This window comes from Papaver somniferum, chromosome 5 (assembly GCF_003573695.1).
Source record: "Papaver somniferum cultivar HN1 chromosome 5, ASM357369v1, whole genome shotgun sequence".
NCBI lineage: Eukaryota > Viridiplantae > Streptophyta > Magnoliopsida > Ranunculales > Papaveraceae > Papaver > Papaver somniferum.
The window spans coordinates 165,846,234-165,873,321 of NC_039362.1; the positions used below are offsets into that span (position 1 = coordinate 165,846,234).

The window sequence follows — 27,088 nt, forward strand, 5'->3', positions numbered from 1 at the left end:
AATTCAAGTGGATTTTGGTGTGATGAGTGGATTTTTTGAAGATGGTGATAATTTATAGAGGTAAAAAGTGAATTTCGATTTTTAAAAAACTACATGTTGGCGTTTGTAGCAAAAACACCAGCGGTTTACATTCAGACGCCGCGTTGGTTCTTCCGATGCCAGCGTTATGTCTGCTGACGCTAAAGCTGTAACCTGGAACTCGTGTCTATTGATCTAACGCCCAATGCTTTACCACAGTGGAAAACCTAATTTGGCCATCTTGCTGAACAAAAGAATGGGTTTGTTCATTCCCATAGGAATTGCCCTAAGAGTGTGGGTTCCTTACCCGCTCTCTGGAGGTCTGAAACCAAGCCCAACTTCGGTTTCATGACGGGTATCAAACCAAGCCCTTTCACTCCCATTACATATCCCAATCACTCACCTTCCTCGCTGGAGAGAAAGTAGCAGAACGAGAGCGAGAGAGGGATCTTTATTCGACGGGAAAAAACCCTAACAAACACACACTCTCTCAATTTCTAGGTTCATCTCCGTATCAAAATACACTTAAACCGAAACAAATAAACCCCAACTCATTGCGATTCAGACAAGTAATTTTGTTTCTTCGATTTATTATTACATCAATCGATTTCTCAGAAGAATCAATCATTCTTCGATTTGATCAATCCAAAAATACGTTTTTTCTTTCTTTTCTTTTATTTGTCATACAGGTTGAGTTTTGATAGTACGAGTGTTCACATATGAGGCATGGTTGCTTCAACTAGTCATGGTTTTTGTAACTCACATTATCAACATGATGATCCATTCATATCTAGAAAGAGGCGAAAGACATTAAATTCCCAGGTGACCAATACTTGTATAGGCGATATTGCTCATACTTCTGTATCCAATAGGTATCACTTACTAACATTTTATTCAATTGTCTCTTGTTGTAGAAAAATGGGAACTTTTAGGTTTTTAACGATAGTTTTCTTGTGAAATTTTGTTACTTTTAGGTGCTCGGGGGATGAAATACATCGATCTTCGTCAATTTGTGATCCTAGTGAAGGATTAGGTTCACATGTTGCAATGGAGGGTAGTAGTACACAGCAGGACAGTAGTGGTGGAGGAACTCCTAAGTCATGTGGTGGCGGAGAAACACAGTGCCATGACCGGAGTTTACCTGGATATACTCAACCTGTTTATGTCAGTGGGTGGATGTATGTTAATCAAAATGGGCAAATGTGTGGTCCATATATTCAAGAACAGCTATATGAGGGTTTGTCAAGTGGGTTCTTGCCAGAAGAGCTTCCTGTATTTGCTGTTGTAAATGAAGCCTTACTTAATTCAGTGCCGTTGAAGTACTTTAGGCAATTTCCCAACCATGTAGCTACTGGTTTTTCTTATTTGAACACAAAGGTGCAAGCAGTGACACCATCTAATCAGTTTACGAATGGTTCTACTTCCAATGGAGTCGCGACTTCATATGAACAACTGAATTCATCGAACTCGAAGTCAATACCACATTCACATGTTGGCGATGCTAATCATGAGTCTGAACCTCAAAGTTCGAAAAATGAAGCAACCAATCCAGATTCATCAGATATGCCTGTGGTACTACTCTTTTGCCATTTTAACTGGTGTATAAGTATTGGGTTTGTCAATATTTCTATTTCTCATGTAAAACAATCTCCTAGTAGGTCAATTTGGGTGTGAAAAAAAGAAGTAATGGTTTGATTTTTTTTATCCCCTTCTTTTTAATGCTGGATGCAGTCCTACGAAGAATCTTGTTGGGTGTTCGGGGATGAGGAGGGTAGAAAACATGGTCCACATTCGCTTGCAGAAATTTATTCGTGGCATCAACATGGATATCTTCCAGAAACTTTGATGGTGAGCTGCAATACTAATGTAATAGAATAGAACTACCTTTATTTAAGCTGTTTGTTTTAAAACTCATATGAGGCATGTTGTTAATAAGAATTACATATTCGTTATCCCTATCCGCTTTGCTATATATAAATCGCAAGAAAATGTGAACCAGAATCAAAACTTGCAGACTTGTAACTTACATCCTTCCATATCTTTTATCTTGCTAGCTTTCTTTGATAACGATTAATTTCCCTAAAATATCTGAACATGATTGGTGAGTTAGTTTTGCTTTTTGTCAAGGGAAAAAGAAATTTAGCTTATGAGCTTAGACTCAGAAGTTTTTGTGACGATTTATTGGGGCACCTCTTTCGACGAAGTTGGGACCTGACCAGAGCTTCTACTTGATGAAGTTTATACGAAATTCACTAAAAACTTGTTTGGAAGAAACTTATAGGTACAAAAGAATTTAAAGATAGCCTCCGATGCTCTGACATTACGTGCGAACAATCTTTTAATTGGAGTGGTGTTAGTTCTTCACATTTGTCTTGTCATAGGTGCCAACCTGCTCTAAACAGGATGGCAGTTCTGCGTGGATGTCTTATATTGGATTTTGACTATACATGTTGCGGTTCTTGTGACTATGACAGCCGCTAACTGATTGAAGTATGTAAATGAAAATTTATTTGTCAGATTACATGTATCCATAGTAGGAGCATCAGCATATGTTGTACTCCCGAAAATAGTAGGCTTTTCTTTTTTGTAATATCCGTTATATGCATTCGCTTGACCATCCACTCAATCCATATAGGAGTTCCATAGCAAAAGTTTTTGTCTGTATATATTTCTGTATTAGTTGGCCATTTGTTGGAGCTTTATTAGTATTTTTTGTTTAGTATTAGCAATAGAAAATACAGAAATGACAAGCTGAGTTCCATGATGTGCTTCAATAGAAAATGCATAAATGACAAGCCGAGTTCCATGATGTTCTTGAAATAACATTCTTCAGATGGATTAGTTATGTTGTTATACGTCCGTTGTAGGCTATGTTTTGAAGCTGAGTTGCTCGACTTCTGATTTTTTTTGTAGATTCGCCATAAGGATTGCAGATATGAACCCTTCACTCTTTTGTCTATTCTAAGCACATGGAGAACAAATAGTTCCAATGTTGTCTCTCCAGAGAATTTAAAAAACGACGACACCAGCTTCATAGCCGATGTATCAGAAGAAGTTTCTACCCAACTGCACTCTGGAATAATGAAAGCAGCTCGTCGAGTGTTGCTGGATGAGATAATTAGTAGCGTAGTACCAGATTTTATGGCTATGAAGAAAGCTCAGAGACTACTTGAAGCTGAGGCAAGAAAAGAAGCTGTCAGCAGTTGTCCAACAGACAATAAGGTGAACTACAACTAGAGTACTGAAATTGTTCAACAATTTGGGTGCTGCTATGCTGTTATATTGGTATGCTGGCAGTGACACTATCTTGTAAATTTTTTTGCTTTACCAGGCTATGGTTGTTCCAGAGAGAAAAAGTTCTGTCGATTCAGGGCTTGAGGATGTCAACAGTTGTTTTCCAACAGACAGCAAGGTAAATTACAACTAGAGTATTGAAATTTTTCAACAATTTGGGTGCTGCTATGCTGTTATTCCGATATGCTGGCAGTGACACTATCAATTTTTTTGCTTTACCAGGCTATGGTTGTTCCAGAGAGAAAAAATTCTGTCGATGCAGGGCTTGAGGATGTCGTGCCATCGCCAGATGCCTGTGGAACTCCTGTTATGTCACAGAGTACACGATCTATTCGGAGCAGTGAAAGAATTGCAGAGTCCGTGGCGATAAAGAAATCTCAGAGACATCTCAGATACGAGGCCAGGAAACAGGCTGCCAAGGCTTGTCCTTCCGCAGGCGAAAGGGTACTTCAAATTCGATACATAGGACCAATATTGGATACAATGAAAATGGGAAATATTGTAACTGTGCTAGTTTTGCTTAACAGGCCGAGGTTGGTGAAGAGAGCAATAACATTGCTGCTTCTGGGGACGCAGCTGCTGTTCTTACACCTGATTCACAGGAAGTTCCTATGCAATCTCCCAAAAATATGAGATCGATTGGAAGCATTGGAAATTTTACGGGGGCAGTCTCGGTAGCTCGCAAGGCATGTTTTGAATCTTGTATGGAGGTCATGTGGAATGCTGTCTTTTATGACCCAGTATCAGATTATTCTTGTAGCTGGCGGAAGAGAAAACGCTGGTCACAGGTACACTGTTATAGATTCTCAAGATGTTGTTAAGCTACATTTTGAAATTGCATGTCTATAGTTCCTGGCTTTGCATTTGAAACTCATGCTTTAATGGTTCTGCAGGATCAAACCAAAGCAGAGTCTCCTGTTTGCGTCAATGATGAGGGTCCTCCAGGTCTTAGACCTCCGTTGGAGAACCCTGACACTTGTTCACAGTCATTGTCCATCTCAGAAGTAGATTCTTCTCAGAAAATCAAAGATATTCAAGTGATGGTAGAAGGTGCACTACATTTGTCTGCACAAGTTTCTCTGACCGAGTACTATAAGGATTTTTTGGAGGAGGAATGTGCGAAGCTGAAGGCTTCGGTGGAGGGCAAGGATCCAAGTGGTGTCACCTTTTCAAGTAGTCCTACAGTGAGTACCTATTTAAGTCTTCTGCGCCGGCAATCTATTTGTTTTCTATGTTTTGGCTGGGTTTGATGGCGCTCAAATCTAACATGGAACAATTGTTTTCAGGATGTTGTTGATCTAGAAAAGCGCGCTGGTGAGTCTTCTGTTTCTGCAGAAGCTGTTCCATCAGGCAGTCTCCTGACTGCTGCGACATCCTCCCTCACTTCTCCGCGAGGTCAACCTGAAAATTTTCTATCAACTCGTTTTGAAAGTGCATTTGAGAAACTAGGTTTGCCAGTAGTTGACGTTGTCGATGACCAAGACTTTGATGAGCCACCTCCACCTGGGCTAGATGAGAGTTATGTATATGCTGACCCATCTCAGAGTATCAAGTACCGACCATCCAAGTCTGATGAGTTTGTTTCCAAGATGGGGGAGTTTGTTTCGCTCGCAATGTTTCGGCAGAAGTTGCATAAAGATGTACTTGGAAAATGGAGATCTACAGTTTTTAGCAGTTCTCTTCAGCAGTGCTTCACTACATGGCGCGCTTCACAAAATCCCTCTGCAATAGCTGTTGCTGATGTAAGTGCGCATGCAATTTTCATATCTCTTCCTCTTTTGCTTATGCATTATCGCCATGCTGTGTACCTTATTTTTCCCATGTAATCCCTGTGACTTGTTGGTTGTCTTCTTTGGATTTGTAGTTCCATAATTTCTCATTTGATGCATCAGGGTCTTGTTAATTTTGCTTATGTATTTTTTTCAGGAAGGAACATCAAATTCTAGCAAAGGAAGAAATACCAACTCAGCTGCTTTACCAGGAAATCATGGAGAACAAAGATCAAGGAGTGCACCATCGCGTAAAAAAAAGTCGGCTCGGAAGAAGTTAGGATCTTTATCTGTATGTTTGGCTTCAAAGGATATTCAGTTGCTGCATGATGATGTGAAATCTGGTAATCAGGAAAGTGGTGTACTTTCTGAATCATTGGAACTGAGAGCTGTAGAAAACCTTCCAAAGGTTAATATAAGCAAACTAGCATCTTCTGTGAAGAATAGCAAAAAAACTCGGAAAATTGTTGAAAACAATGGGACTAATGAACCGACCAGAAAGCCAGGTACATGTTATCGGAGAAAAATGATCTGTGCTGTTCAAAGTATGTTGTTGCTGTACTATCTTCTTTTTTAGGAAATCTAAAATAAGAACTGAATTGAGCGAATCACGTATATTGTATTGCTTTTTGTGATGCAGGTAGGGACAAGGTCATAGAAGATGATGCAAATGGTACAGCTAAGGACCAAATTGGCACAAAGAAGGTTGTGGATACCAGCGGCCATGATCCTAAATCTCGGAAGGAACATAATGGGCGTAGTTCTGACAAATTACCTAGTTGTAAGTAGCTCCTCCCTTGGGTGCTTGAACTGTAAAGTTGATTGTTGAATGTTAGTTTACCTGTGACCCTTCATGTATGTGGCTAGGAATCCCCTAGTCCTGGCTCTATGAAGTTAACTATTGCAAATTGTCTGTTAATACATCGTGTTTCTGTAGCTAACCAGGCGTTGCATCAGAAAAGAAAGAAATCTTTCAGTGATCATCCTTCATCTCGTCCCGCTAAAGTATCGAAGACACCTAACATTCTGTCTTTGGCTCTTCCTTCTCAAGAAGATAAAACGCTAGACAGAACCAGTGACCCATCATCATCTTGTTCAGCAGAATTTTGGAATGCAGCAAACATTATCATTGGGCTGGCTTCACCTCCTGTTGGAAACATGCGAAACGGAATTAATGACCAGTCATCTCGTCCTAGTACATTTTCGAAAGTTCCAAATGGAATCAATGACAAACACTCATCTGGCTGTGCTAAAGTTTCGAAAATATGTAATGAAACTGCTGCGAAGAAAGAAAACATCAGAGACACAGCAGTTCGGAAGGTCAAGTCATGTAAAATCAGAAAACTTAAGACATGTCCAAAATCAGATGGGTGTGCTCGGGCTTCTATCAGTGGCTGGGAGTGGCATAATTGGTCAATTAAAGCTAGTTCTACTGAAAAGGCTCGTGTTAGAGGATCTCACTGTGGTCAGGTTCAAAATTTTGGTTCTGAGTTCTACACGTACCAGTCTGCAAATGCAAAAGGTCTATCTGCAAGAACAAATAGGATTAAGCTTCGAAATCTTCTAGCAGCTGCAGAGGGTGCTGACCTTCTTAAAATTACCCAGTTGAAGGTAGTTAATTAAATCAATGTGTTATACTTAATATGCCACGTCTTTTTGTTTGTTGGGACTAAAATTGTGCTTTCTTTCCAGTCAAGGAAAAAGCGACTGCGTTTCCAACGAAGCAAGATCCATGATTGGGGTCTTGTTGCCTTGGAACCAATTGAGGCTGAGGATTTTGTGATTGAATATGTTGGTGAATTGATTCGTCCTCAGGTACATACTAGTTGACTCATTTTAGGGAATACCACCTCTAGTAGAATGGTTTAGTTCTGTTTCACATTTTGTGCTTCTGACAAATTTCATTTTTGGTTTCTTGTTTCCCTCTATTCAGATATCAGATATACGCGAGCGTCATTATGAAAAGATGGGAATTGGCAGCAGTTATCTTTTTAGGCTGGATGATGGTTATGTGGTAAGGATGGAATTTACTTGCCTCATTTTGCTTTTCTTATTTGAAGGATAGTTTATCGGTCATATTGTGCGCCTCTTTGAGGTTTATTTGTTTCTTTCAAACATCTGTTTGTTAATTATTTTCCTTCTCCTTTTTGCTTATGCTTTATTTATATTCTAGGCTCATGGTTCTGGTTTTCGTCAATGCATCTTTTTGTGTAGATTTGGCCCTTATGGTGATCATACTAGGAATATTATGTCATTTGATATAGAGTTGGCTTAGACAGTTCCAGAGACAGCAGTTGGTATTTCTCCTAATTTTTCCTTCTTGAGATATTTGTAGGTTGATGCTACAAAGCGTGGTGGAATCGCAAGGTTTATAAACCATTCATGTGAGGTAGGTACTAGTCCTCGTGGACTGTTTTCTCTTCTTTTTTTTTACAAGAATTGAGGCACTGATTATCTTACGTTGGTTATCGCTGCATCTTACTATTTTCCCTTCGCAATTCTATTGCAGCCTAATTGTTATACAAAGATTATTGCTGTCGATGGTCAGAAAAAGATCTTCATTTATGCGAAACGGCATATCTCGCCCGGTGAAGAATTAACTTACAATTACAAGTTTCCACTCGAGGACGAGAAGATCCCCTGCAATTGTGGTTCTAATAGGTATGACAATACGTTGTTTGTTAATTGTAGAGAGTATAGAAGTGGCTTGTATCAACAGTAGCCTATTTTGGTAAATAATGATGGTTAGGCCTGTGTGAGAACCGTCAAACCGATTTAAGAGTTGATAACTTGCAAGATATACTTTCAGAAACCTAGGAACTCATTTATTTTACACGTCCTCAGCATGTAACAGGTCCATAAGAGAAGAAGATAGGATCATCCATCTTCATTTCTCTGTAAAAGAAGTGTTTCTTTTGTGTCTTTCAAATCCAGTCATTATGAAACCAGTCATCAAAGATCACAACTGTGATGGGATCAAATCCATCTTCATTTATTTTTAAGAGGATGCCTCTGAAGTGAAGTTTTTTTTCGTTACACATGTCGAAGGAAACTTGTCACTCTTGGTAATTATTGTCTGTGCCTAAGGCATCTCTTCCGCATGTGTTTAATTACCGATTCTGCTTCAGGTGTCGTGGATCAATGAACTAGAAGCTTGGGTCGCTATCCTTGGTCTGTATTTACCTGCTGCTGTGCTGCTACTTTAACACACAGCTAGTGATGAGAGGTACATTATTTTTTTATTTTGTTGATCGACTTGCATCTGATTATTAGGACTTGTTGGCACCTTGGATAAGTGAATTGTATCTGCAAGAAATTTTATATATCGGATTATATATTTGAGATGAAAATAAGCATTTGGTAAATTTAAATCATGTATACCATCTTTACTGGTAGGGAAAATGGTGTTTATGGCCCAATACTAGCCTGCAATCGATAGTATATGACCGTTTTGTACCGACGTCCCGTTTGTTTCCATTCTTTACAGTCTAGTAATTTTGCTTAATTTTTTTGTTTTGTTATGTTTTGAATGGCCTTGTCTTTTTAGAGAGCTAAAGTGACTATAGGTGGCTGGCCAAGAAGTAAAGCTGGTTCTTGCAGAAGCTTTTGTGATCTTAATCCTTCGTGGAAGACACAACTGAAGGAACAATATGAGATGCAGGCAAGTTTTTAACCGTATTTATCATTTGGCTGTACACATGTAGCCAACTCAGCGCAAGATTGAAACACTTACGGTTATAGGGTCCATTTTTTTCTTTAAGATTTTATTTCCATGTCAATAAATAACATGGTCACACCTTTTTATCAAAATCAAGGATGAGAATATTGACCAAATAGTTAAAAAAATTGTTTGTCAAAAGTGATAGGTTTGGTTGACTTCAAGTTAGTTTATCTGAACTTCATTATGATTTATGCTCAAATTGTTTTTGGAGTGGTGAGGGTGGTACTGATGTGGTTATAACTGGTGACAATTGTGTATGGCTGGCTTCATTTCTTTCTCCTCTGCACACGTATTGGCAAAGAGATAATGCTTCTACTTCACTGCATGACAGTTGGAGAATTTTATTGATCTGCATTTTGTAATATTTTGTTGTTGTTCATTTCCAGAGTAAGGGTGCGTCATCAAGCTTCCTGTGATTCCCCAGTTTTGGAGTTTTCACTTTGTCTTGAAGATCTGTCAAAGAGTAGACGGTTAAGTTACGTGCACATGTAGGTTGGGTCTTCGTTGCAGTGCAGATGAGTTTCTTCACTTGGTACTGTAAATCGGCTTATTCTTTTTCCTACCACAAATGGGGCTGTTGGAATATCAAACCTCTGTACAGAAACAGTCCATCAAATTAGTTAAATCGGTATAAAGATATAACTTACAGAAAGACTGATATTAGGATAACCTTTCAAATCTTGGTATCTCACTTCATCATGTCCTTTTAAAGGTTTGTGAATATTTCTATTTTGTTTCAATGGAAATCATTTTTTTGGCATTCTGTCGTCATTTTGAGTGTTCTCTGGATGTGTATGAATGGATGACGATAGTTGTGTAACGCAAAAAAGTAGACATCGGTTTTTTCTTGCAGAAGTATACGTGCACATTCCAAGCTGCTTGGGATTTCTTTCGGATAAGTAGTACATCCTATTCTATAAGACTTGGTGAAAACCCTGCAGCCACATTTAAGCAATTGGAAATTTTTATGAGGTGGTGGTTAAATATTAGTAATTCAAAAATATTTGGTGTCCAATTGGCCTAGGTTGTTTTTCTTCTCGGTAGCAATCTATGACAGGAGGTCTTGTGCTTAATGAGACGATAAGGATGTTGCCAAATTTTAGTCATGTCACTTTTTTGGGTGGTTCCTTATCAGTTTGTAGAATGAAAAACGTGACTTTTACAGCACACTTCATTCTTTGGCATGTAACAGGTGACTCAATGAAAAGTACCAAGAGATCCAAAAATTCTCAATGATCACTACGTGGGTTTGATTTAAGCTTCTTATATTTAATTGTAAGTCATACTGAAGACAAAGAAGCAATTTTGATTCAACTGCATTGGTGGTCTGAAACTGAGATTGGGTATGGTGAATTAATGAATGAATTGTTTGAGATTCCATTTTGCAATTAAATTTTCTTAGACTACAAGAATAAATTTATCAGTGTTTATTTTTATTTTTTTGCAGGAAAAACAAACTGCCAACTTTTGGCAATTATCAAAGATGTCCTTGTAACACTGGTATGAGTTCCTCTCTATAATTAGTAATTTTAACGTCAGTTTACTCTCTCTAAATAGGTGAAGGAGAAACTTAAAAATCAAGTTTTCACTACATATAAAACCTTACATTCTTATGGGCCCACTCTATCCCATGAAAATTCCACGCAACTCTACATGGGACAATAAGAAAGCTGATCAAAATACCGAGACAAAACAAAGAAATGATAATGATTGATTATGTATAGGTGCAACATTGTGTTGGTTTTTATTGTTTGTGGGCAAGTTGTGCGTGGGAATCTGCCTCAGTGCCACAGAGGTCATTGTGATTCTAAAAATGCCCTCAATTCTTGTTTCCTTGTAATGGTAAAAATAAATATGTCTTTATTGTAAAAAAAAACTGGCCATGGAATTAAATGAACAACACCATGGGCTGCATGCATCAATGAGAGGCAGGGAAGGCAAAGAAATTCTAGGGAGAGGAGAGAGAGGGAGAGAGTACTGGAGCATCTCTAGACTTTCTGCAAGTAATTGAATTGTGGGGAAAGGCCGGTGTGCATACATGTTTGGAAGACAAAAATACCAACAAATAGTGTTGTGTCCAGGATTCTTCACTCCCTAGTCTTGGTAGTCTATGCAAACCCAATGGCCTAATCATCGATGCATACTATCTTGCGAACTACCAAGTAGAGTGCGCAGATCAATGAGAAGGCAAGACCTAATACGACCTTAGCTCAACTGGTAGAGTGAAGGGAATGATGGCAGTATGGTACTGTTTCAGATCCTTTGGTTGCCGGTTCGAATCCGGCAGGTCGTGGGTGAGGAACGAGGAAATAACCAACTTGATTGCTTCTTCCACGGGTGCCGCAGCACGAACTTGGGAGCTGTAAACGGATGCATGCAGTGTTTTTGCTCATTTTATGGCAGTGCCATGTTGCACTGATTCACGGCCTCATTGCACTGTAAACGGATGCATGTAGTGTTTTTGCTCATTTTATGGTAGTGCCATGATGCAGTGATTCACGGCTTCAGCATGTCGATTGGCTTGACTAAAATCATTTTATGTATAAGTTGCATTTTCTAGAAGCTCTAGGGTGTGGCTGGTTTAGGTGGTGATTTTACAGTATTGGACGCATATTGAGATCATCTTGTTCCCTGCTTGGGTCGCTATTTATAACATGCGTTGTTAAGATTGTGTAAGCTTAAAACATTTACACACAAAAGAAACAATCATGTACTGCGTAGAGAAATAATCAGACTCGTACTATGTGATCCAAAATTTTTAAAAAAAAATCACTCTGCTGAGGACACGACCTTATTCACATGATGCAATGGCAAGATTCCAAAAACTCTTGGTGTGCAAGTGCAAAACCCCTTCCGGTAACACAGCCTCTCTTCTCAAGTAAATCACTGTTTCGCAAACATCATCGCGGTTGGATGACTGATCTTGTTTTTCACCCAGCACAATTATACAGGAAGTGTACTTGCTTGCAAGGCTGTTAATAGGGGTACCATTTGGGGTACCATTTTCCTTTGGGATGTACCATTTCAAATGTAAAGAATGTTTTGTCTTATTCGGAATTTGGTACACACGTAAGTAAATTGGTACCCACCGTTAGCAATCTTGGAAACTTGACTCGAGCGTACAGAACATTCTGAATAGGCTGGTTCATTTTCTTCTAAACTCCCAGGAGAAAGACAATGGCTGACTGCAAAAAGAAAAAGGAAAAAAAACTAGAATCAAACGCCTGATCTCTAAATTCCTTAGATTTGTGTGATTAACGAGTTCATATTCCTAGAAAGAGCATCAAAATCAGGTAATTTCATTTAATTCTAGGTTTTAATGACAGAAAATTCATTTAATTCTAATAACAGAAAATTTTATCTTTCAAAAGATTCTCCCTTCCTTTTCAGCTTCCTCTCCCAGACATTCACCCAAGTTTTGGTGGATGTACATTGTAAAACATAATTTTTTGAAGGCCCAAAGACACAAACACAAAACCTGATAATGCATTTTTCCCAATGGAATTCCCCCCTCTCCTCCTCTTTGACTGCCTTCTGTTTTTGTTTTTTTTAGAGAAAGGAAAAACCGATTCAACCATGGATCGTTCAAAAGTTCAGGAGGTATAATCTCCATTTATAGTAATTCTTTGATTTAATTATTATCTATGTTTGATTATGCTGAACAAGATTCAATTTTTATATGATAATAATACAGATAATAGAACAGCAAGTACTAACAGTAGCAAAAGCATTTGAAGAAAAACTTGATGATGAAATATCAGCATTAGATCGTGTTGATCTTGATGACATTGATGCATTAAGAGAAAGAAGGTTACAACAAATGAAGAAAATGGCTGAGAAAAGAAATCGTTGGGTCTCACTTGGTCATGGTGAATATAGTGAAATCCAATCTGAAAAAGATTTCTTTACTGTTGTTAAAGCTAGTGAACGTGTTGTTTGTCATTTCTATCGGGTGAATTGGCCCTGCAAGGTAACCCCCTTATCATTATTTTCCACCCCCTCTTCCTTTTATGGTAGAGTTTTTGATCTTATTAGGGTTTCGTATTAATGTACAATTCAGAAAATGTTGAATAGAAGTATATTTGAATTGGGAAGAGGGAAAAAAAAAACGAACTTTTGTGATTGTGATCTTTGTTTAGAGCAGGTTAGATCACTGCGTTGTTAATGACGTTTGGTTGGTGTTTGCACAACTTAAAGACTCTCTAACTAAATATTATAGTCCAAAGCAATAATTTTCGTAGTTTATCGCAAGCTTACTCTCCTTATGAGAATTTGAATATTAGCTTTCAACTAGAGTGATACTACTTTCCATCTGTAGTATATTACTGTTTGATGATACTCATGAAGGCAAATTTACGCCTCGGTAATATCAACTATTAAACCCGTTTCTTTTGCTTTGCAGGTGATTGACAAGCACATGACGATTCTAGCGAAAAAACACATAGAGACTCGATTTGTGAAAATTAATGCTGAGAAAAGTCCTTTCCTAGCTGAGAAGCTTAAGATAATTGTGCTTCCAACTCTTGCCCTTATCAAGAATACCAAAGTCGATGACTATGTGGTATGGTGTACAAACCCTTTTATGCATGTTTAAATGATATTTCAGTTGAGTCTGCACCTATGTAAAATTTATTTTTTCCCACTTATCTGTACACATTCTGACGTCTTTTAACTTGCCACTTCATCAGGTAGGATTTGACGAGTTAGGAGGGACAGATGATTTTAGCACCGAGGAGCTTGAAGAGAGAATCGCAAGATCTCAAGTCATAATATTTGAGGGTGAATCATCATCTCTAAGCCTGTCCAAACCTCATACCAGAAACGTACGTCAAAGCCAGCGCTCAGATTCAGATTCAGATTAAGTTTGTTATTTCCGTGTTTATAACCCTGGAAAGTGGTTCCTTTTCGTGTATGTATTTGTTTGGAGGCATATATCTCCATGAAAGTATCTAGTATGTCTGACGTAGTATTAGCCTAGTTGTTTGATGATTCTCTCCTGAGTTGTTTTCCATGGATAATTGACATGTCCTTATTTGATTTCTGTTTCTTTGGATTTATCAATCGAATCTCCCTTTTGTTTTTTGTTGTCCATTTCTTTATTAGCATGCTTCTTCTTATCTTCTTTAATTTCTAGTTGTTTTTGTTGTTCCTATACTTTCATTTGTGTTTATCCTTTTCTCTATGCATAGACTTAATTAACCTGTCATATCAGCCTTGTCCTGTCATCTGCTCTTCGGTGGTGTTTATAAGCGTTTGCATAATGTTCTTGCCAGGTTTGTCCTGGTATTTCGATTTCTCACTGCCTTATCCTGTTGGTCTGTATTTGCGGCTTCATGGACCTGTTGTTGTGCTCATGCCTATATGAAATCAGTTTGTAATTTGGTTCCTCGATATACTCTCGCTCCATGCATCAATACACGTATCTTCTGTTCCAAGATTATAAATAGGCATTATCATTGATGGTTATTCATTCTTCATCTGGTTATCTCTGCTCATCCTTCTCAATGGCTTCTACTTATCCTGGCACTGTTGTTGACTTAACCTAAAGGGTGAATAATGCCTCCATTGATAGTTCTGAAGATTTTCGACATACAGGTTTTTTTTCTAATGCTGATTTAACCAGGGGCACTGAATGGTGGAAATGGCCAGTTGTTGGTAAGGCTTTTTCTGAGATGCCCATGCCAATAGCTACAGCTATCAATCATGCTAAGCACATTTGGTCTCGTTATCAAGAATTTCAGGTGTTCTCCTGCAAAAAACATCTTCCAAGTTCGATTGAAGTCCAAAGACGAATTACAGGAAATTCTTCAGAATGCTCCTTTGGTCTCTAGGTGGTTATTTATTTCGTATTCATGGATGGAGTCCTTCTACTGATTACAGGACTTTGGACTTTGGTTTTCAATGTTTTTGGCTGGATTTCAAAGATTTAGTTCCTGAATTCCTGGATGTTGATGTTATCCATGCTATGGGTAGCCTGGTGGGTCATATTCAAGCAATCGTTCCTGAAGACGCTAATCCAACAGGTTCCAATGTGGTTGGTGTTTATTTTAAAATTGATCATAAGAAGCCTCTTATTGTTATTGATCATGTTGAAGCTGACTGTGAAGCAAATTCAGTTGCACTGAATGAACGAGCTCTTACTATTTTTAAGTTTGGTACTCATGGAGTAGCTGTTGCTCCTTATGATGGTCACTAATCGCTTTCGTTTAACTCCTAGGAATGGCAGACCACCACATAAGCCTGATGATGGTCAGTTGGTCAGCACTTTCTCTGCGATTAATTCCGTCACTAGGACTGAAAGATCAGCTCTTCGCAGATTTCAACGCAGGTTACAACGTCTCAAGCTGCGTCAAGCTCATCTATTCAACAACTGCTTATGCAAGAGGTTAATGGCCAAGTTTAAGATAACACTGATCAGCGTGGATTGGAGCATACAAATGCTCCTCATAACTGTCCCTAGTGGATGATGCAGCTTTCATAATTCTACTGAACCTCTTACTGGTGACTGGGATAAATTTCTTTCTCCTGCTTATGATGCCACCACGAGTAATTTGGCAGGATGGGTTGATCAGGTTTGTACCCTTTTCAGTGTATCATCCCTTTATTTTCTCTTTATCATCTATCTCTTATTTTGTTCTGCTGTGATTTCTTTAGTTTGTTTCTTTAGTAGTCCTTTTTCAGTTTGGTTTTCTTTCCAATACCATGAAAATTTGAGCTTGGAATTGCCGAGATCTAGGCCCTCCCCTAACTCTTAATCACCTTGATACTTGTATCTTTAACTATCAGCCTGATATTTATCTTTTGTCTTAGACTAAATCGACCGACAATAAAGTTAACTCTCTTTTGTCTTCTTTGAATTATCCACACCTTTGGTCTTTAAACACAAGAGGCCGAACAGGGGGCATTTCATTGTTATGGAAAGATGGGTTTCACCTTGAGCTGATGCATCATGCTTCTCCTGTGGTTAGTGTTACTATTCCTTCGGGTCCAGCAAACAATTAGTTGGCTTAAACGTGCTTGTATAGCTCTAGATATACCGAGAGAGTTGAGAGACAGATTCAATGGCAATTAATTTGAGATATGGGCGCGTATATGGATTTGCCTTGGGTGATAGTGGGGGATTTTTGTTCTACTCTTTATAGTAATGAATGGCAAAGTTTCACCTTTCATACAGCTCCTTCTCAACTGTTATTACTTCTACAGTTTTTTTCTTGGGTTAACTGATGTACCGTTTACGGGTAATCCTTGTAAGTTGAATAAGAATGATTTTTGGGACCATGGTTCTATTTTTGGTAAGACATTTAGAAATAAATCTAGGTCACCCCTTATCTAGATATTTATATTAATACCTAAACTATCCTCCTGATTAATCTTGGGTAATGATTAGTGAAATGATTAAGCTAAAGAAGTAGAATTATTGAGAAAGTAAAATTAGAGAAGATGAAGAATAAAAATATGAAAAATATTTTTTTTTCCAATTCACTGAGCTTGAGTATTCAAGTGATGATAGCTCATCTGATTCTTCATCTCCATCCTCTCCTAGAGTATTTGTTAATCTTCACAATGATCTAGATATGGGTTATTTCTTAGATGGTGAATGTATTCTTCCACAAACTCAATCTCAAGATGAAAATGATGGATTTTACCAACCACAACCGGAGGAAGAGTATTTGGGTACCCAAGTATGCTTCAAACTTAGATAATGGTGGTTGAATTGGTCCAAATATTCATAAAACTGTAAATTTTTATAAAAAATTCCTGCTAGGTTCAGGTAGTTCGGTTACCAAGTGTGAAGAACAGGTAACCGAACACGGAGTTCGGTTAATAAATGTCAAGAACATATAACCGAACACAAAGTTCGGTTTCTTTATTCAAACACGTAGGTAGCCGAACTTTAGTAATAAGATTTATAGAGTTATGCCCGGTTAGTTCGCAAACTTCAATGCAACCAAGTTCCCAACCGAACAGCAGGTTAAAAGTAACCTAGTATTAGAAGTTCAGTTGGTTCGCAAACTTCAACATATTTTGCGAATCAACCGAACTGGGTTATATATGCAATTAGGCAAACGTTCGGTTACTACGAAATTTATTTCTTGGCGAATTAGGTAAAGTTCGGTTACGAAGTTTCAAAGGTAGAGTTCGGTTACAAAGAAAACTTAACATTTTTGCGAAAGAACCGAACTTTTGGATTTTTCATTATTTTCGTAAACTGAAGTTCAGTAATATCCTTATTTTGCGAAGGAACCGAACTTATGGACTTGTGTTGTTCTAATATAAGGCGTTCGGTTAAAAGTATTTTTTGAGGAGTTCGGTTAAGAAAAAAATAATTCGTGATAACCGAATTTTTTGCGACGAAACTGAACGTTTTGCGACGTAACCGAACTTTTCTCTGGAAAAAAAAAACTCCATTAAACCTCTCTGCAACCTCCATTTTCAACTCATTTTGATGATCACTTCTCATTTATTCAACCAAAAACGAATGACAAGTAATGGATTTGTGAGATTATCTTTGTTAATGTTTAAATTAAGCTATATATATATAGAGGTGGTGGTGGTTGGTGGTGGTGATAATCGGAGGTGGTGGTGGTGGTAATCAGCGGTGGTGGGCGTTGGTGGTGAGAGGAGGTGGTGGTTATATATATAGGTGGTTATTAGGTTGGTTTTAAATTAAATTAGGTTAAGGGTAGGTTAGTCATTTCAACGCTTTAGGACACCCCTTATAACTATAGGGAGGGTGGCCTAATAAAACCATGGTCCCCTCGAAAAAAACCATGGTCCCTAAAAAATCATTCTTGAATAAGCAACATGAGGCCACTTTTGTTTGAACTAGATTAGTCCGGGCTTTGGCTGATATTCTGTGGCACCTGGTTTTTCCTAATGCTATTCTTCAGAATCTTCTCCATATTAGCTCAGATCATGCTTCCAACTTCTTTATCTGTGGATCCAGCTTTGAGTGCCATTTCTAAACCATTTCGTGTTGATGAGTCTTGGTTGCCGGTTCGAATCCGGCAGGTCGTGGGTGAGTTACGTCTACAATGCGCAACTTATGGCAAGCTGATTTTTGGAAAAGGCTCTTCCCAGGAACAACCACAATATGAGCTTGGGAGTTTTTCTCGGATGTCTTGTTTTTATAGAGTTTTTGCTTCATTTTGGGTAGTGACATGTCGCACTGGCTCACAGCTTTGATCAGCAATGTTGATTGTCAAACTCTAAACCCATCATCGAAGTGACGGAATTCTACAAAGGACTGAGGTTATCTATTGCACTAAGCTTTGGTTAATTTTGGTGCTGATTTTACTGTATTGGACAACAACGAGATCATCTTGTTCACTTCTTCAAAGTTGGTTCATTATTTATATCTGTGTAACCAGGTCCTTCAAACCTTTACACAAAAAATAAATAGCATGTACTACGTAGGAACGTAATTAGACTCTTGCTGTTTGACCCTTTTAAGAAGAAAGTCTATCGCTCTAAATTAACTCGACCCCAAGCAATTAGAATGAATACTATGCGTGCTCAGCACACGTCAAATCTGACAATTTACAGACATCACAAAGAAACCAAAAGCACACGAGTTGTCTACAACTATTCTTTTGCAAAATGATTCCAAACTCACGAAATAGTATTGCAGAGTTGAGCACAAATCTTCATTAATCACAAAAATTACAACCTTCTAATTTATGGGGCCCCTTCTCTGTATTTTAAGGGACTACCAGGGAAGTAGATCCTACTCTATAACATACCAGGGGGAACCTCACTGTCGACTGATGCATCAACCGGCTTTCTCACAAATCGCGAAACTCCCAGGGTTAATAGTAATGCTCTTGGTACAATTGTCAGTTTTATATATCCCGACAAGGCGATCCGCTAACTCAAACATGTTATTTCGTAGGCTGCAAAATATATGATTAATTAATAATTAATGTTAGCAATCAAATAAAGCACACAGACCTAAAAATGATCCAAAATATAAATAACAAAGCTAATTTTGTTTACTATTATCTATAGATATAGACAACTTTATTACCTTATGATTATAAACTGTGCATCTTTTGTCCTGTCTTTAACGTAATGCCCTACGATGGATACGTTCTTGAAGTCTATATGCCAATGTGACAACAGAGTCAAATGGTGGAAGAAGAAGAATTGACAAAAACAACTATTCTGAAGAGTGAGAGTAGTACCCAAAGCAGCATCGATTTCATCCATTACATATAGTGGGGTAGGTTTGTAATGATGAAGCGCAAAAACCAATGCTAACGAGCTTAGCGTCTATAAAAATCAACAAGTATCCATCTGTTAGTAAGGCTAATAGTTAAGAAAACATGAACTCAAACATGAACTTATGCAAGAGTTACAGATTACCTTTTCACCACCTGATAAGTTGGCAATATTTTTCCAACTCTTCTTTGGGGGTCTAACACTAAAAACAACGCCTTCAGAAAAAGGATCCAATGAATCAACTAGCTCCAATTCTGCATCTCCTCCAAGTGTGATCATCTGCAGCAAGCACATCCAGAAGACAAAAGGATACGACAAATGAGAATCTGAATCTTGAGTTGTAACCAGTAAGGTTCTACTATAACAGCTCCGGGGGGGATTGTCATTTTAAACAAAAAGACTCGGTGGGTATCCACTTATATGATGTGATTTTATTAAGAAGGCAAACTTTTTGCTAGACTGCGATATCTGATCTTATTAGAGATTAACATCTTAACTAATCTCGCATACCTGGTACATTTCTTTCAACTTCAAGGATATAGAGTTAAATCCTGCCATAAACTCGTCAAACCTGAAATCATGTCAGAATTGTTTACGTTAGATTAGACACAGCTTACAGAAGCAGAGACACTGCAGTTTATTAGAAATGACAAATGTGAGATAAAAATGAAGATATAAGCAAAAGAAACATGAAAGCACTAGAAGGGATGATACACCTTTTCTTTTTCAACTCATCACATTGCTTTTTTAGATCATCGCGCTCCTGAGTTACTGTATTCAGCTCCTCCACCCGCTCGGTGTACAAAGAGGCTTTTTTCCTATACCTGAAATAGTAAAAAATAATAAGCAATTGAAAAAAAGTGATACCTGCGATGCTTTTATTTTGACTAACAATCATTGATGAGAAAATTCTTACTCTGATATGGAATCAAGGTTAGGATTCATTTCTTTCAGTTGTGCTTCAAGCAATGCCACTGTTTCAAGGGATCTTTTAAGAGTGCACGACTCTGTTAGTGTCTCATTAGCCAAAGTGGCTTGGAGTTTCTCAGGATCTACTGCATCCTTCTGAATTCTGCAATCACAAAATTAAGATACAGCTTATAAAAACTTACAACAACCAAATTCGTAATATATCATCAAGCGTGTCTTATATGCCAGAACATACTGCTCCAGATGCTTTACTAGATCAGCTTGTACATCATCAAGCTTTTTCTTGTATGCTTTCTCCTTCATATCCCACTCTTTAAGAAGCTTCTTGGTATCCTGTAATTTAAAGTCTGCATCCACCTGAAGAAGCAATAACTCAAAATAAGAGGTTTCAGTGACAAGCCACGGAAAATAGAAAAAGATTGTTCAACATAACAAACCTCGGAAGTTCGCATCTCATCCATGAGTTTCTTAACTTTATGATATTCTTCCTTTGCTGCATCCAGCACTTCCTTGTGTTGGTCAACTAACTGTAAATGCATAAAATGAAACTAAATTATCCAGAACAACGAAAAAGTGACCTACTCAATAAGTTCAGTGTGGTAACAGTTCAGACCTCCTGTGTCTTTTTATAGTCTTCTTGGACCTTAAAAGCTTGCTGTTCAATTTCTGTGAAAACACCCATCATATTCTGCTTTTCATTGCCAAGACGTTCTCTCTCTTTTTTTGACTCCTCAATCCCTTTGGCTAACTTCTTAATGGTTTTCTCACCAGTCACCATCTGAACTTTACGGCGGTTGATTTCAGTGCTGTGTTTATCAATATCCTGAAAAAAAAAAATAAAGGGAGAAGATATTAGCTTGAAATTCTTCCGCATGAACCGTGATTGAGAAAGTGATTACACTTACAGATTGAATCTGATTGACCTTCGTCTTTTGCTTTTTCAGCCTTTCACCACCTGCATTTTCTATTTTACTTTGGAGATCCAAGGCCTTCAAACACCAGAACAGTCGTATTAGCAAACCATAATGGATGAAATGCTGCACAATTTGATTTGGTAAAGGATTCTTGGGTATAAATTTTCAGCTCTGACCTTCTCCTTGAGTTTTTTTGATCCTTTAGTGAGTCTCCCAAGCTCCTTTTCTTCAGCAGATATAACAGACTTTAGCTCCTCTAATCTATCTAGCTCTTCCTGTTTTGGCTGTGACGCCGCCTTTAATGAATCAAGTTGCTTCTCTATATATGCATGTTGTTCTCTCAAACTGCTCACCTGCGCAAAAGAGACACCGGTTACTACATTAAACCCAAGAAAACTGTGGATATCAAGACAGTGTACACAAATCACAGAAGATAAAATAGCATGTACTGCGCCACACATGGTTGCCCCAAGTTAACAATTGAGCATTTCCAGCCAACAAAGTCCACACCAATCGCATGGTGAGCTGTTCATAACCCATTTGGAACATGGGTCACGAAAAGCAAATGCCGATACAGACTCGGTCCACTATCCCCCACCAATTGAATGGTAGGGTTGTTTCAACCGTTGTTTAGCATGAGTCACCAAAATCAGACTCCAAAAAATACTTGTGTATTACCTGCTTCTGGCTTTTGGCTAATTCCATTTCTAGACGGGATATTGTTCTCTCTGAAGCCTGGTAATGTGCCACTGCATCAGCAATCTGCCGGCGTAAACCATCTAGCTGATCAACAAGAGTAGCATGCTCTTTTTTAGCATTTGAAACAGCTTCTGGAGACACGCTACTGGCTCGAACGGATGTTCCCATTTTGCCACCACATGGCTTGTTTCCTCCACCACTCATTGTACCCGATATTTCGAAAAGTGTGCCATCCACTGTCACTACACGTCTAAAGTCCCTGTTTGCATTCGCATATGCAATTCGTTTTCCCTACAAACATAGAATAAAGGGAGTAAAAGAAGAATGTTAGGGCATAAGAAAAGCAAAAATTACAAGGTAAGTGTTAGTCATATACTTGAGGATAATGAGATTTCAGGAAAACAACAGAGCCTTAGCCCCTAAATAAACAAAAGCGATATTCACTAAGATCATATGTGGATTCAGTATCACTGCTTTAAAACCATAAATATAAAATCAAACTGCAGAGGAACTTAAGAAGACACCTGATGAAGGTCTTTTGCCACAACAGTGTTTCTCAAAGCTGCATAGAAGGCTAATCTCATCCTTTCATCATTAACTTTCACCAAATCAAAAAGACGTGGAACACCTTCTGGGGGATCAACCCTTTGGTTCAAATAGTTTAACAAATTCCGTTGTTTCTCCTGCACAAGGATTAACAACAATCTGTGTAAGTAGCATATTCATGGAAATGGAAAATAACAGAACCGCGGATAGATCATTTTTCCCCTACGTGTGAACTTTCTCTTCTATCTCCGCACCTCAAAATAATAAATTACAATAGTGACAATAATCTTGACTGCATATGAAGGAAGGGAATGTAACTAAAACCAAGAACTATGATTATAAGTAAGAGCTCCATACAATATAACAGGACAGATAGATCCATGCTGTGAGAGCCAAAGAATAGGGAGAAGAAAAAATAAACAGCATATGATGTGCAGTCAACAAGGCACTTCCAACCCGACTCCCAAATTATTGGTTGGCATAAGGAGGCTAGTGTGTTTTTCTCATTCACAAAATTAGTTGGAACAACTAGAAGACATATGAACTCAGACAGTGCAGAAATTACCAATATCATGAAAGTTGCAGTGCCAACATTCATATTCCTAAGTAGTTCAATACATGCTTGTGCTGTTTCATATGTTTCGACCACAATATAGTCAAGCCCAGGACAAGCTGTTGATATAGCAATATCATATTTTGCTGCAAAACCAACAAGCAGTTAAAGGAAACAACTTACCACAGAAGGAAAAGAAAAGGTATAAACAAAAAAAGAAATAAGGGGGAAATGCAAAAATATTTGCCAGGCCCGATTTCCTAGTAACCATTCTCACAATGCAACTCCTTGCTTTCATAAGATGGTGCCAATGCCATTTTCTCAAATCAAATGAAGTACTGGCATTGAGAAATGCAATCTCACCATCAATAGCACCAAGGTCTCCCATACGACCATAAATCCCTTGTATTTGATTAGACACTTTAGCTTGCATTATTGTTTTTAAGACAGATCCCTGACTCCTTTCCGATGTTAAAACAGACTCAAGCTCTGTGACCTTTTGCCTTGCTGCTTGTTCAAGAAGAATGACTGATTCCTGCTCTGTTACACATTCCTGTGTGGGAGGACAAAGTCTCAGGACATCCAATGGAGCAATATAGATAACTAAAATAAACAGGCACACTCTAACATGGTAATAAGCACGATAAATATTTATATAAGGAAAAAAAAAGGTAGGCTACACATACTTGTTCTGTTTTGCGAGCTTCCACTGCTTCACTTTTTAGTTTCGTCAAATCAGCTTGAATCTTCTCCATACCTGCAGTTTTCGCTTTAACTTCATTCTCTATGTCACTCATCTTTTGTTGAGCCTCTACAAAAGCAATATGGCCAGCCTCATGCTGAAACATTAAAGTTTACTCATTCAGCTAACTTATTCACAAACTTCCCAGTAAACTTTTCTATAAAATTTATAAAAGCAATTCCGACCTTCTTTTTTAATAGCTTAGTTTCACTACATGCAACATCAAGTTTTCCTTTATGCTCAATTAGTTGTTTTTCCCACGGCTCGAGTTCAGCACGAGCGTCAACTAGCTCCGAGCGATACTTCTCGGTTTCAGCTGTACCAATAGACCAACCAGAAGATCCATACATAAGTTCCAATAAGTTTATCTGGATTGAAAGACTAAACAAATCAAATGGGATATATATGGAATAAATCAATCATTTGTAACCCGCAAATGAGATTGGAAAAACAATACCTACAGATACAACATCAAGATCATTTTAAACACATAAAGACTAATACTTAATAAAACTCCAGAACATTAGACTTAAATAATGAGAAGAGTTTGGAGGAAGTGCAGTCAATCTGAGAACGCATATCCGAGAAACAAGACTATCAACCCAACATACTGTAAGTAGTGAAACATGCCTTATAAAGTGCTATTACAAATTACTAAGTATTGCACCACCTTTTGAACTCTCTTTAATTTCCTCTAAGACAGACTCTTCATCCGACAAAAGCTTTTGTAGCTTGGGTATTTCTTCCTCAAGTTTAGGAACAACAGCTGTTGACTCCTCACACTCCTTTGATATTTCTTCAATCTTGGATGAATCCTGAAATTCAAAATAAGATGATTAAACGTGTTCAAAAGTGATGTAGGTAACTTGTGACAATCACTTACTTTTTCAAGCTTGTCTTCCAACTTTTTGATTTTTTGCTTCATGAACTTTAAATCTTCTCGGTGTTTGAGATCTTGTCTTTCAAAATCTTTGAATTGATCTTTGCAGCTTTTGAGATCTTTATCAAGTTCCTGTGTTGCAGCAACCACAACTAATTTAGTACAGTAAATTATCACAGATACAGAAAATGAATCTTCCAAACATTTATACTCCTTCATTCAGTTTTGAATAGAATTGCGCAGACCTCTTGTTTTTTCATATGCTTATTGTGCACCGTTTCAAGATCCTTCAGTGTTTTAGAGTTCTCCTTGATTTTCTCCCTACAAAGTGAAGTCAAGAAAATGAACTGGTATACTTATAAATTGCAGATTACATTACTTTAACCATAATATCCAACAAATACCTTTTCTCCTTGATATTTTCTTCCAAGCCGGAAACAGTCGATTGCAGCTCAACAACGTGAGAACCAGCATCTTCAGATGCCAATTTGGTGGCTTTCTCTCGCCACTTTACCAGTGACAGATCCTTCAGCATGTAGGCTTCTGCTTCATTCTTTACATCCTGGAACATGGAAACATGGTAACATATTAAGATTGCTTCTTCTAAGTAAACACCGACCGATAAGAGCCCACACCAAGATGTACCTCCAAGCTATCTCTTTCTTTCTCTGCCAATTTAACCATTTGCACCACCCCAGATCTTTTCTCGTTAAGAGTTTCCAACCTAGAAAGAAGTTATCAAATACCAATCAGAGTTTAGTATCATTTTCAGGTTATAAATTAGAAAATGAAGACACGGATAACTTAAAAACTAAGTGTTTGGTTCTAAAGAAGTATCAAAAGTAACTTGTGGGTGTGATCTTTTAATAATATCGGCCATTCTCTTTTCAAGTAAGGAGCATGTCTAAACCTTTTTTTGGAAAAGATTAATTACACCACATCTCTTTATGGAATGGTGATGACTCACTGATTACACACTTCCCTTTCTCACTGTGAAGACATATAGCGAGTGTATGAGTTCAAATTGAGAGGAAGGGACAGAGCGGTAGGTGCAAACTCATGATAGTAAAGATGTTCTGGACATCCCTCTAGTCGCGAAAGCAGAAAGCCTAAATTACTAATTATTATCTTTGCTTTAGGGGATTTTAGCACAACTAGATAGTTATATTCCAGTATATATTCGCTGTTTAAAAATTCTTAAGCTGAGCATTGTAGTGGACAAACAAAAATCATGGGAATTTCAAATTGGTAAAAGATAAATGGCTAACTCTTGTAAAAGATAAACTAAAAATTGGCAAAAGATAAATGCTAACTCTTGTAAAAGATAAACTAATAATAAAATTTGGTACTGATGAGGTGGAATTGGAACTCACTGCTTGTTGGATTCTTCAATCTTCTCAACATATTTGTCAGTTCCAATAATATCTTCTAGATATTCAAGGAATCCTTCGTCATGAGGACCTTGAGCCTTAGGTTTCATCAATGATATTTGTTCAACTTCTCCCTATACATCAAGAAACATATTTCAAAACATGATAACAAAAATATCAACTGCTATTATATATGATACTCACAGCCCAAGAAGTACCTGAAGGATCAAAAACCGGTTATTATCAAGGTCAATTCCTTTCCCTTTCAATTTCTTAGTGACCTCCGTAAAATTACTAGCCCGGTCACTTATGTAGTACTTGGATGAGTTGTCTCGAAATGCAACTCTTGTAATAGTAAAATCACTTCCCGGAACTGCTTCATACTCTCCATCATTCTATAACAACAAAACACATATATTTCCAGTAAATGACAAGCTAAATCGTGATAGTTTCAATAAATATGAGTAAAAAAACCTCACCAAATCGACAATCTCCTGAAAGTGAACAGAAACAGCAGCACTATCTAAATTCTGATAATCACTAGAATTATGAATAAGCTCAGAAACTTTGTTCAAACGCATCTACAAAACAAACATCACACAGACGGACCAAAATTAGGGTTTTATAAGGGGAAAAAAGCACAATTTTATAAGAAAATTAGGGTTTTCTAAACAAGAAATGTTCAATTTTATAGGGTTTTGTAAAGAAATTACCTGCTTGGCTCGTTTTCCAAACACAAAGAGCATAGCATCAATAACGTTGCTCTTCCCACTACCATTAGGACCAACCACAGCCGAAAAGCTCTATTGTGAACCAAAATTGAAACCCTAAGTAAATTCTCTTGAACTAAAATAATAAAACAAAAAACAAAACAAAAAACGAAACCCTAAGCAAATGTAAACAAACCTTGTGAAAAGGGCCAACCCTTTGTTCATTAGCATAAGATTTGAAATTTTTCATAACCATTTCTTTAATGAATAACCTAGGTTTTTTAGATGATGGTGGTGTTGTTTCTACTCCTGTTAGATTTGAATCAGGATCTGAAGAGCTTGTTTCAACCGGAACCCCCATTTTCACAGAGAAATCAAAGACGGAGTATCAGATTTCTGCAGAACTAAAACTTTCTCTCTCTCATTTTCACAAAAAGGAAAAAAAAAATCTCTCTCTGACTATTTGTTCGGTTCAAGTTTTTCAAACCTCAGGAATTGGGTAATCCAAGAAAAGGATTACACGGTAAAACAAAATCTGTTTGGTTGGGATAATTGGATTCCATTGTAATTCAAATCTATTATTTACTTAAATATCCTTGAAACTTCTAATAAAGCTAAAACTCAAAAATTTAAGAATTCAAAATTTCAAAACAAATTTGAACCATGGATGACTATTGTTCCACTTGTGTATGAAGAGTTAAATTTCAAAACAAATTTGAAC

The 27,088-nt window shown here is 37.6% G+C and overlaps 3 protein-coding genes across 3 annotated transcripts; 2 read left to right on the forward strand and 1 right to left on the reverse strand.

Annotated features, from left to right (window-relative positions):
* The first annotated feature begins 430 nt into the window (after positions 1-430).
* On the forward strand, positions 431-9,573 carry LOC113283541 (histone-lysine N-methyltransferase ATXR7-like). The gene is made up of 19 exons (XM_026532841.1): positions 431-890; positions 993-1,590; positions 1,750-1,866; positions 2,932-3,240; positions 3,350-3,430; positions 3,535-3,756; positions 3,840-4,100; positions 4,206-4,496; positions 4,599-5,054; positions 5,239-5,587; positions 5,722-5,862; positions 6,019-6,692; positions 6,774-6,896; positions 7,015-7,095; positions 7,417-7,470; positions 7,591-7,742; positions 8,210-8,307; positions 8,629-8,742; positions 9,189-9,573. The coding sequence occupies exons 1-17, from the start codon at positions 745-747 to the stop codon at positions 8,229-8,231; spliced, it is 4,077 nt and encodes a 1,358-aa protein (XP_026388626.1). The 5' UTR covers positions 431-744; the 3' UTR covers positions 8,232-8,307; positions 8,629-8,742; positions 9,189-9,573.
* Positions 9,574-11,917: 2,344 nt separating this feature from the next.
* Positions 11,918-13,893, forward strand: LOC113278075 (thioredoxin domain-containing protein 9 homolog). Its single transcript, XM_026527008.1, has 5 exons — positions 11,918-12,095; positions 12,356-12,402; positions 12,497-12,772; positions 13,205-13,363; positions 13,491-13,893. Exons 2-5 carry the CDS (start codon positions 12,379-12,381, stop codon positions 13,662-13,664), a joined length of 633 nt encoding a protein of 210 aa, XP_026382793.1. The 5' UTR covers positions 11,918-12,095; positions 12,356-12,378; the 3' UTR covers positions 13,665-13,893.
* Positions 13,894-18,265: 4,372 nt separating this feature from the next.
* LOC113283542 (structural maintenance of chromosomes protein 4-like) lies at positions 18,266-27,043 on the reverse strand. The gene is made up of 28 exons (XM_026532842.1): positions 26,564-27,043; positions 26,371-26,460; positions 26,137-26,238; positions 25,876-26,052; positions 25,661-25,791; positions 24,933-25,011; positions 24,692-24,849; positions 24,533-24,608; positions 24,291-24,419; positions 24,078-24,222; positions 23,593-23,723; positions 23,352-23,504; positions 23,029-23,218; positions 22,678-22,811; positions 22,091-22,249; positions 21,546-21,857; positions 21,044-21,220; positions 20,859-20,942; positions 20,567-20,776; positions 20,391-20,480; positions 20,189-20,310; positions 19,940-20,095; positions 19,740-19,847; positions 19,534-19,594; positions 19,168-19,302; positions 18,987-19,074; positions 18,830-18,902; positions 18,266-18,695 (listed from the first exon to the last, which is right to left on the reverse strand). Exons 1-28 carry the CDS (start codon positions 26,726-26,728, stop codon positions 18,575-18,577), a joined length of 3,756 nt encoding a protein of 1,251 aa, XP_026388627.1. The 5' UTR covers positions 26,729-27,043; the 3' UTR covers positions 18,266-18,574.
* Between the last annotated feature and the right edge of the window lie 45 nt (positions 27,044-27,088).

Excerpts from the sequence above, each read along its gene's own strand:
- LOC113283541 (XM_026532841.1), top strand. The coding sequence starts at position 745 with ATGGTTGCTTCAACTAGTCATGGTTTTTGTAACTCACATTATCAACAT. Across the intron at positions 1,867-2,931 it reads ATCTTCCAGAAACTTTGATG|ATTCGCCATAAGGATTGCAG; the intron begins GTGAGCTGCAAT and ends TTTTTTTTGTAG. Across the intron at positions 7,743-8,209 it reads TGCAATTGTGGTTCTAATAG|GTGTCGTGGATCAATGAACT; the intron begins GTATGACAATAC and ends ATTCTGCTTCAG.
- LOC113278075 (XM_026527008.1), top strand. The coding sequence starts at position 12,379 with ATGGATCGTTCAAAAGTTCAGGAG. Across the intron at positions 12,773-13,204 it reads GGGTGAATTGGCCCTGCAAG|GTGATTGACAAGCACATGAC; the intron begins GTAACCCCCTTA and ends TTTGCTTTGCAG. Across the intron at positions 13,364-13,490 it reads CCAAAGTCGATGACTATGTG|GTAGGATTTGACGAGTTAGG; the intron begins GTATGGTGTACA and ends CCACTTCATCAG.
- LOC113283542 (XM_026532842.1), bottom strand. The coding sequence starts at position 26,728 with ATGGGGGTTCCGGTTGAAACAAGCTCTTCAGATCCTGATTCAAATCTA. Across the intron at positions 20,311-20,390 it reads ATGAGATGCGAACTTCCGAG|GTGGATGCAGACTTTAAATT; the intron begins GTTTGTTATGTT and ends TTGCTTCTTCAG. Across the intron at positions 20,096-20,188 it reads CTAGTAAAGCATCTGGAGCA|AATTCAGAAGGATGCAGTAG; the intron begins GTATGTTCTGGC and ends TTGTGATTGCAG.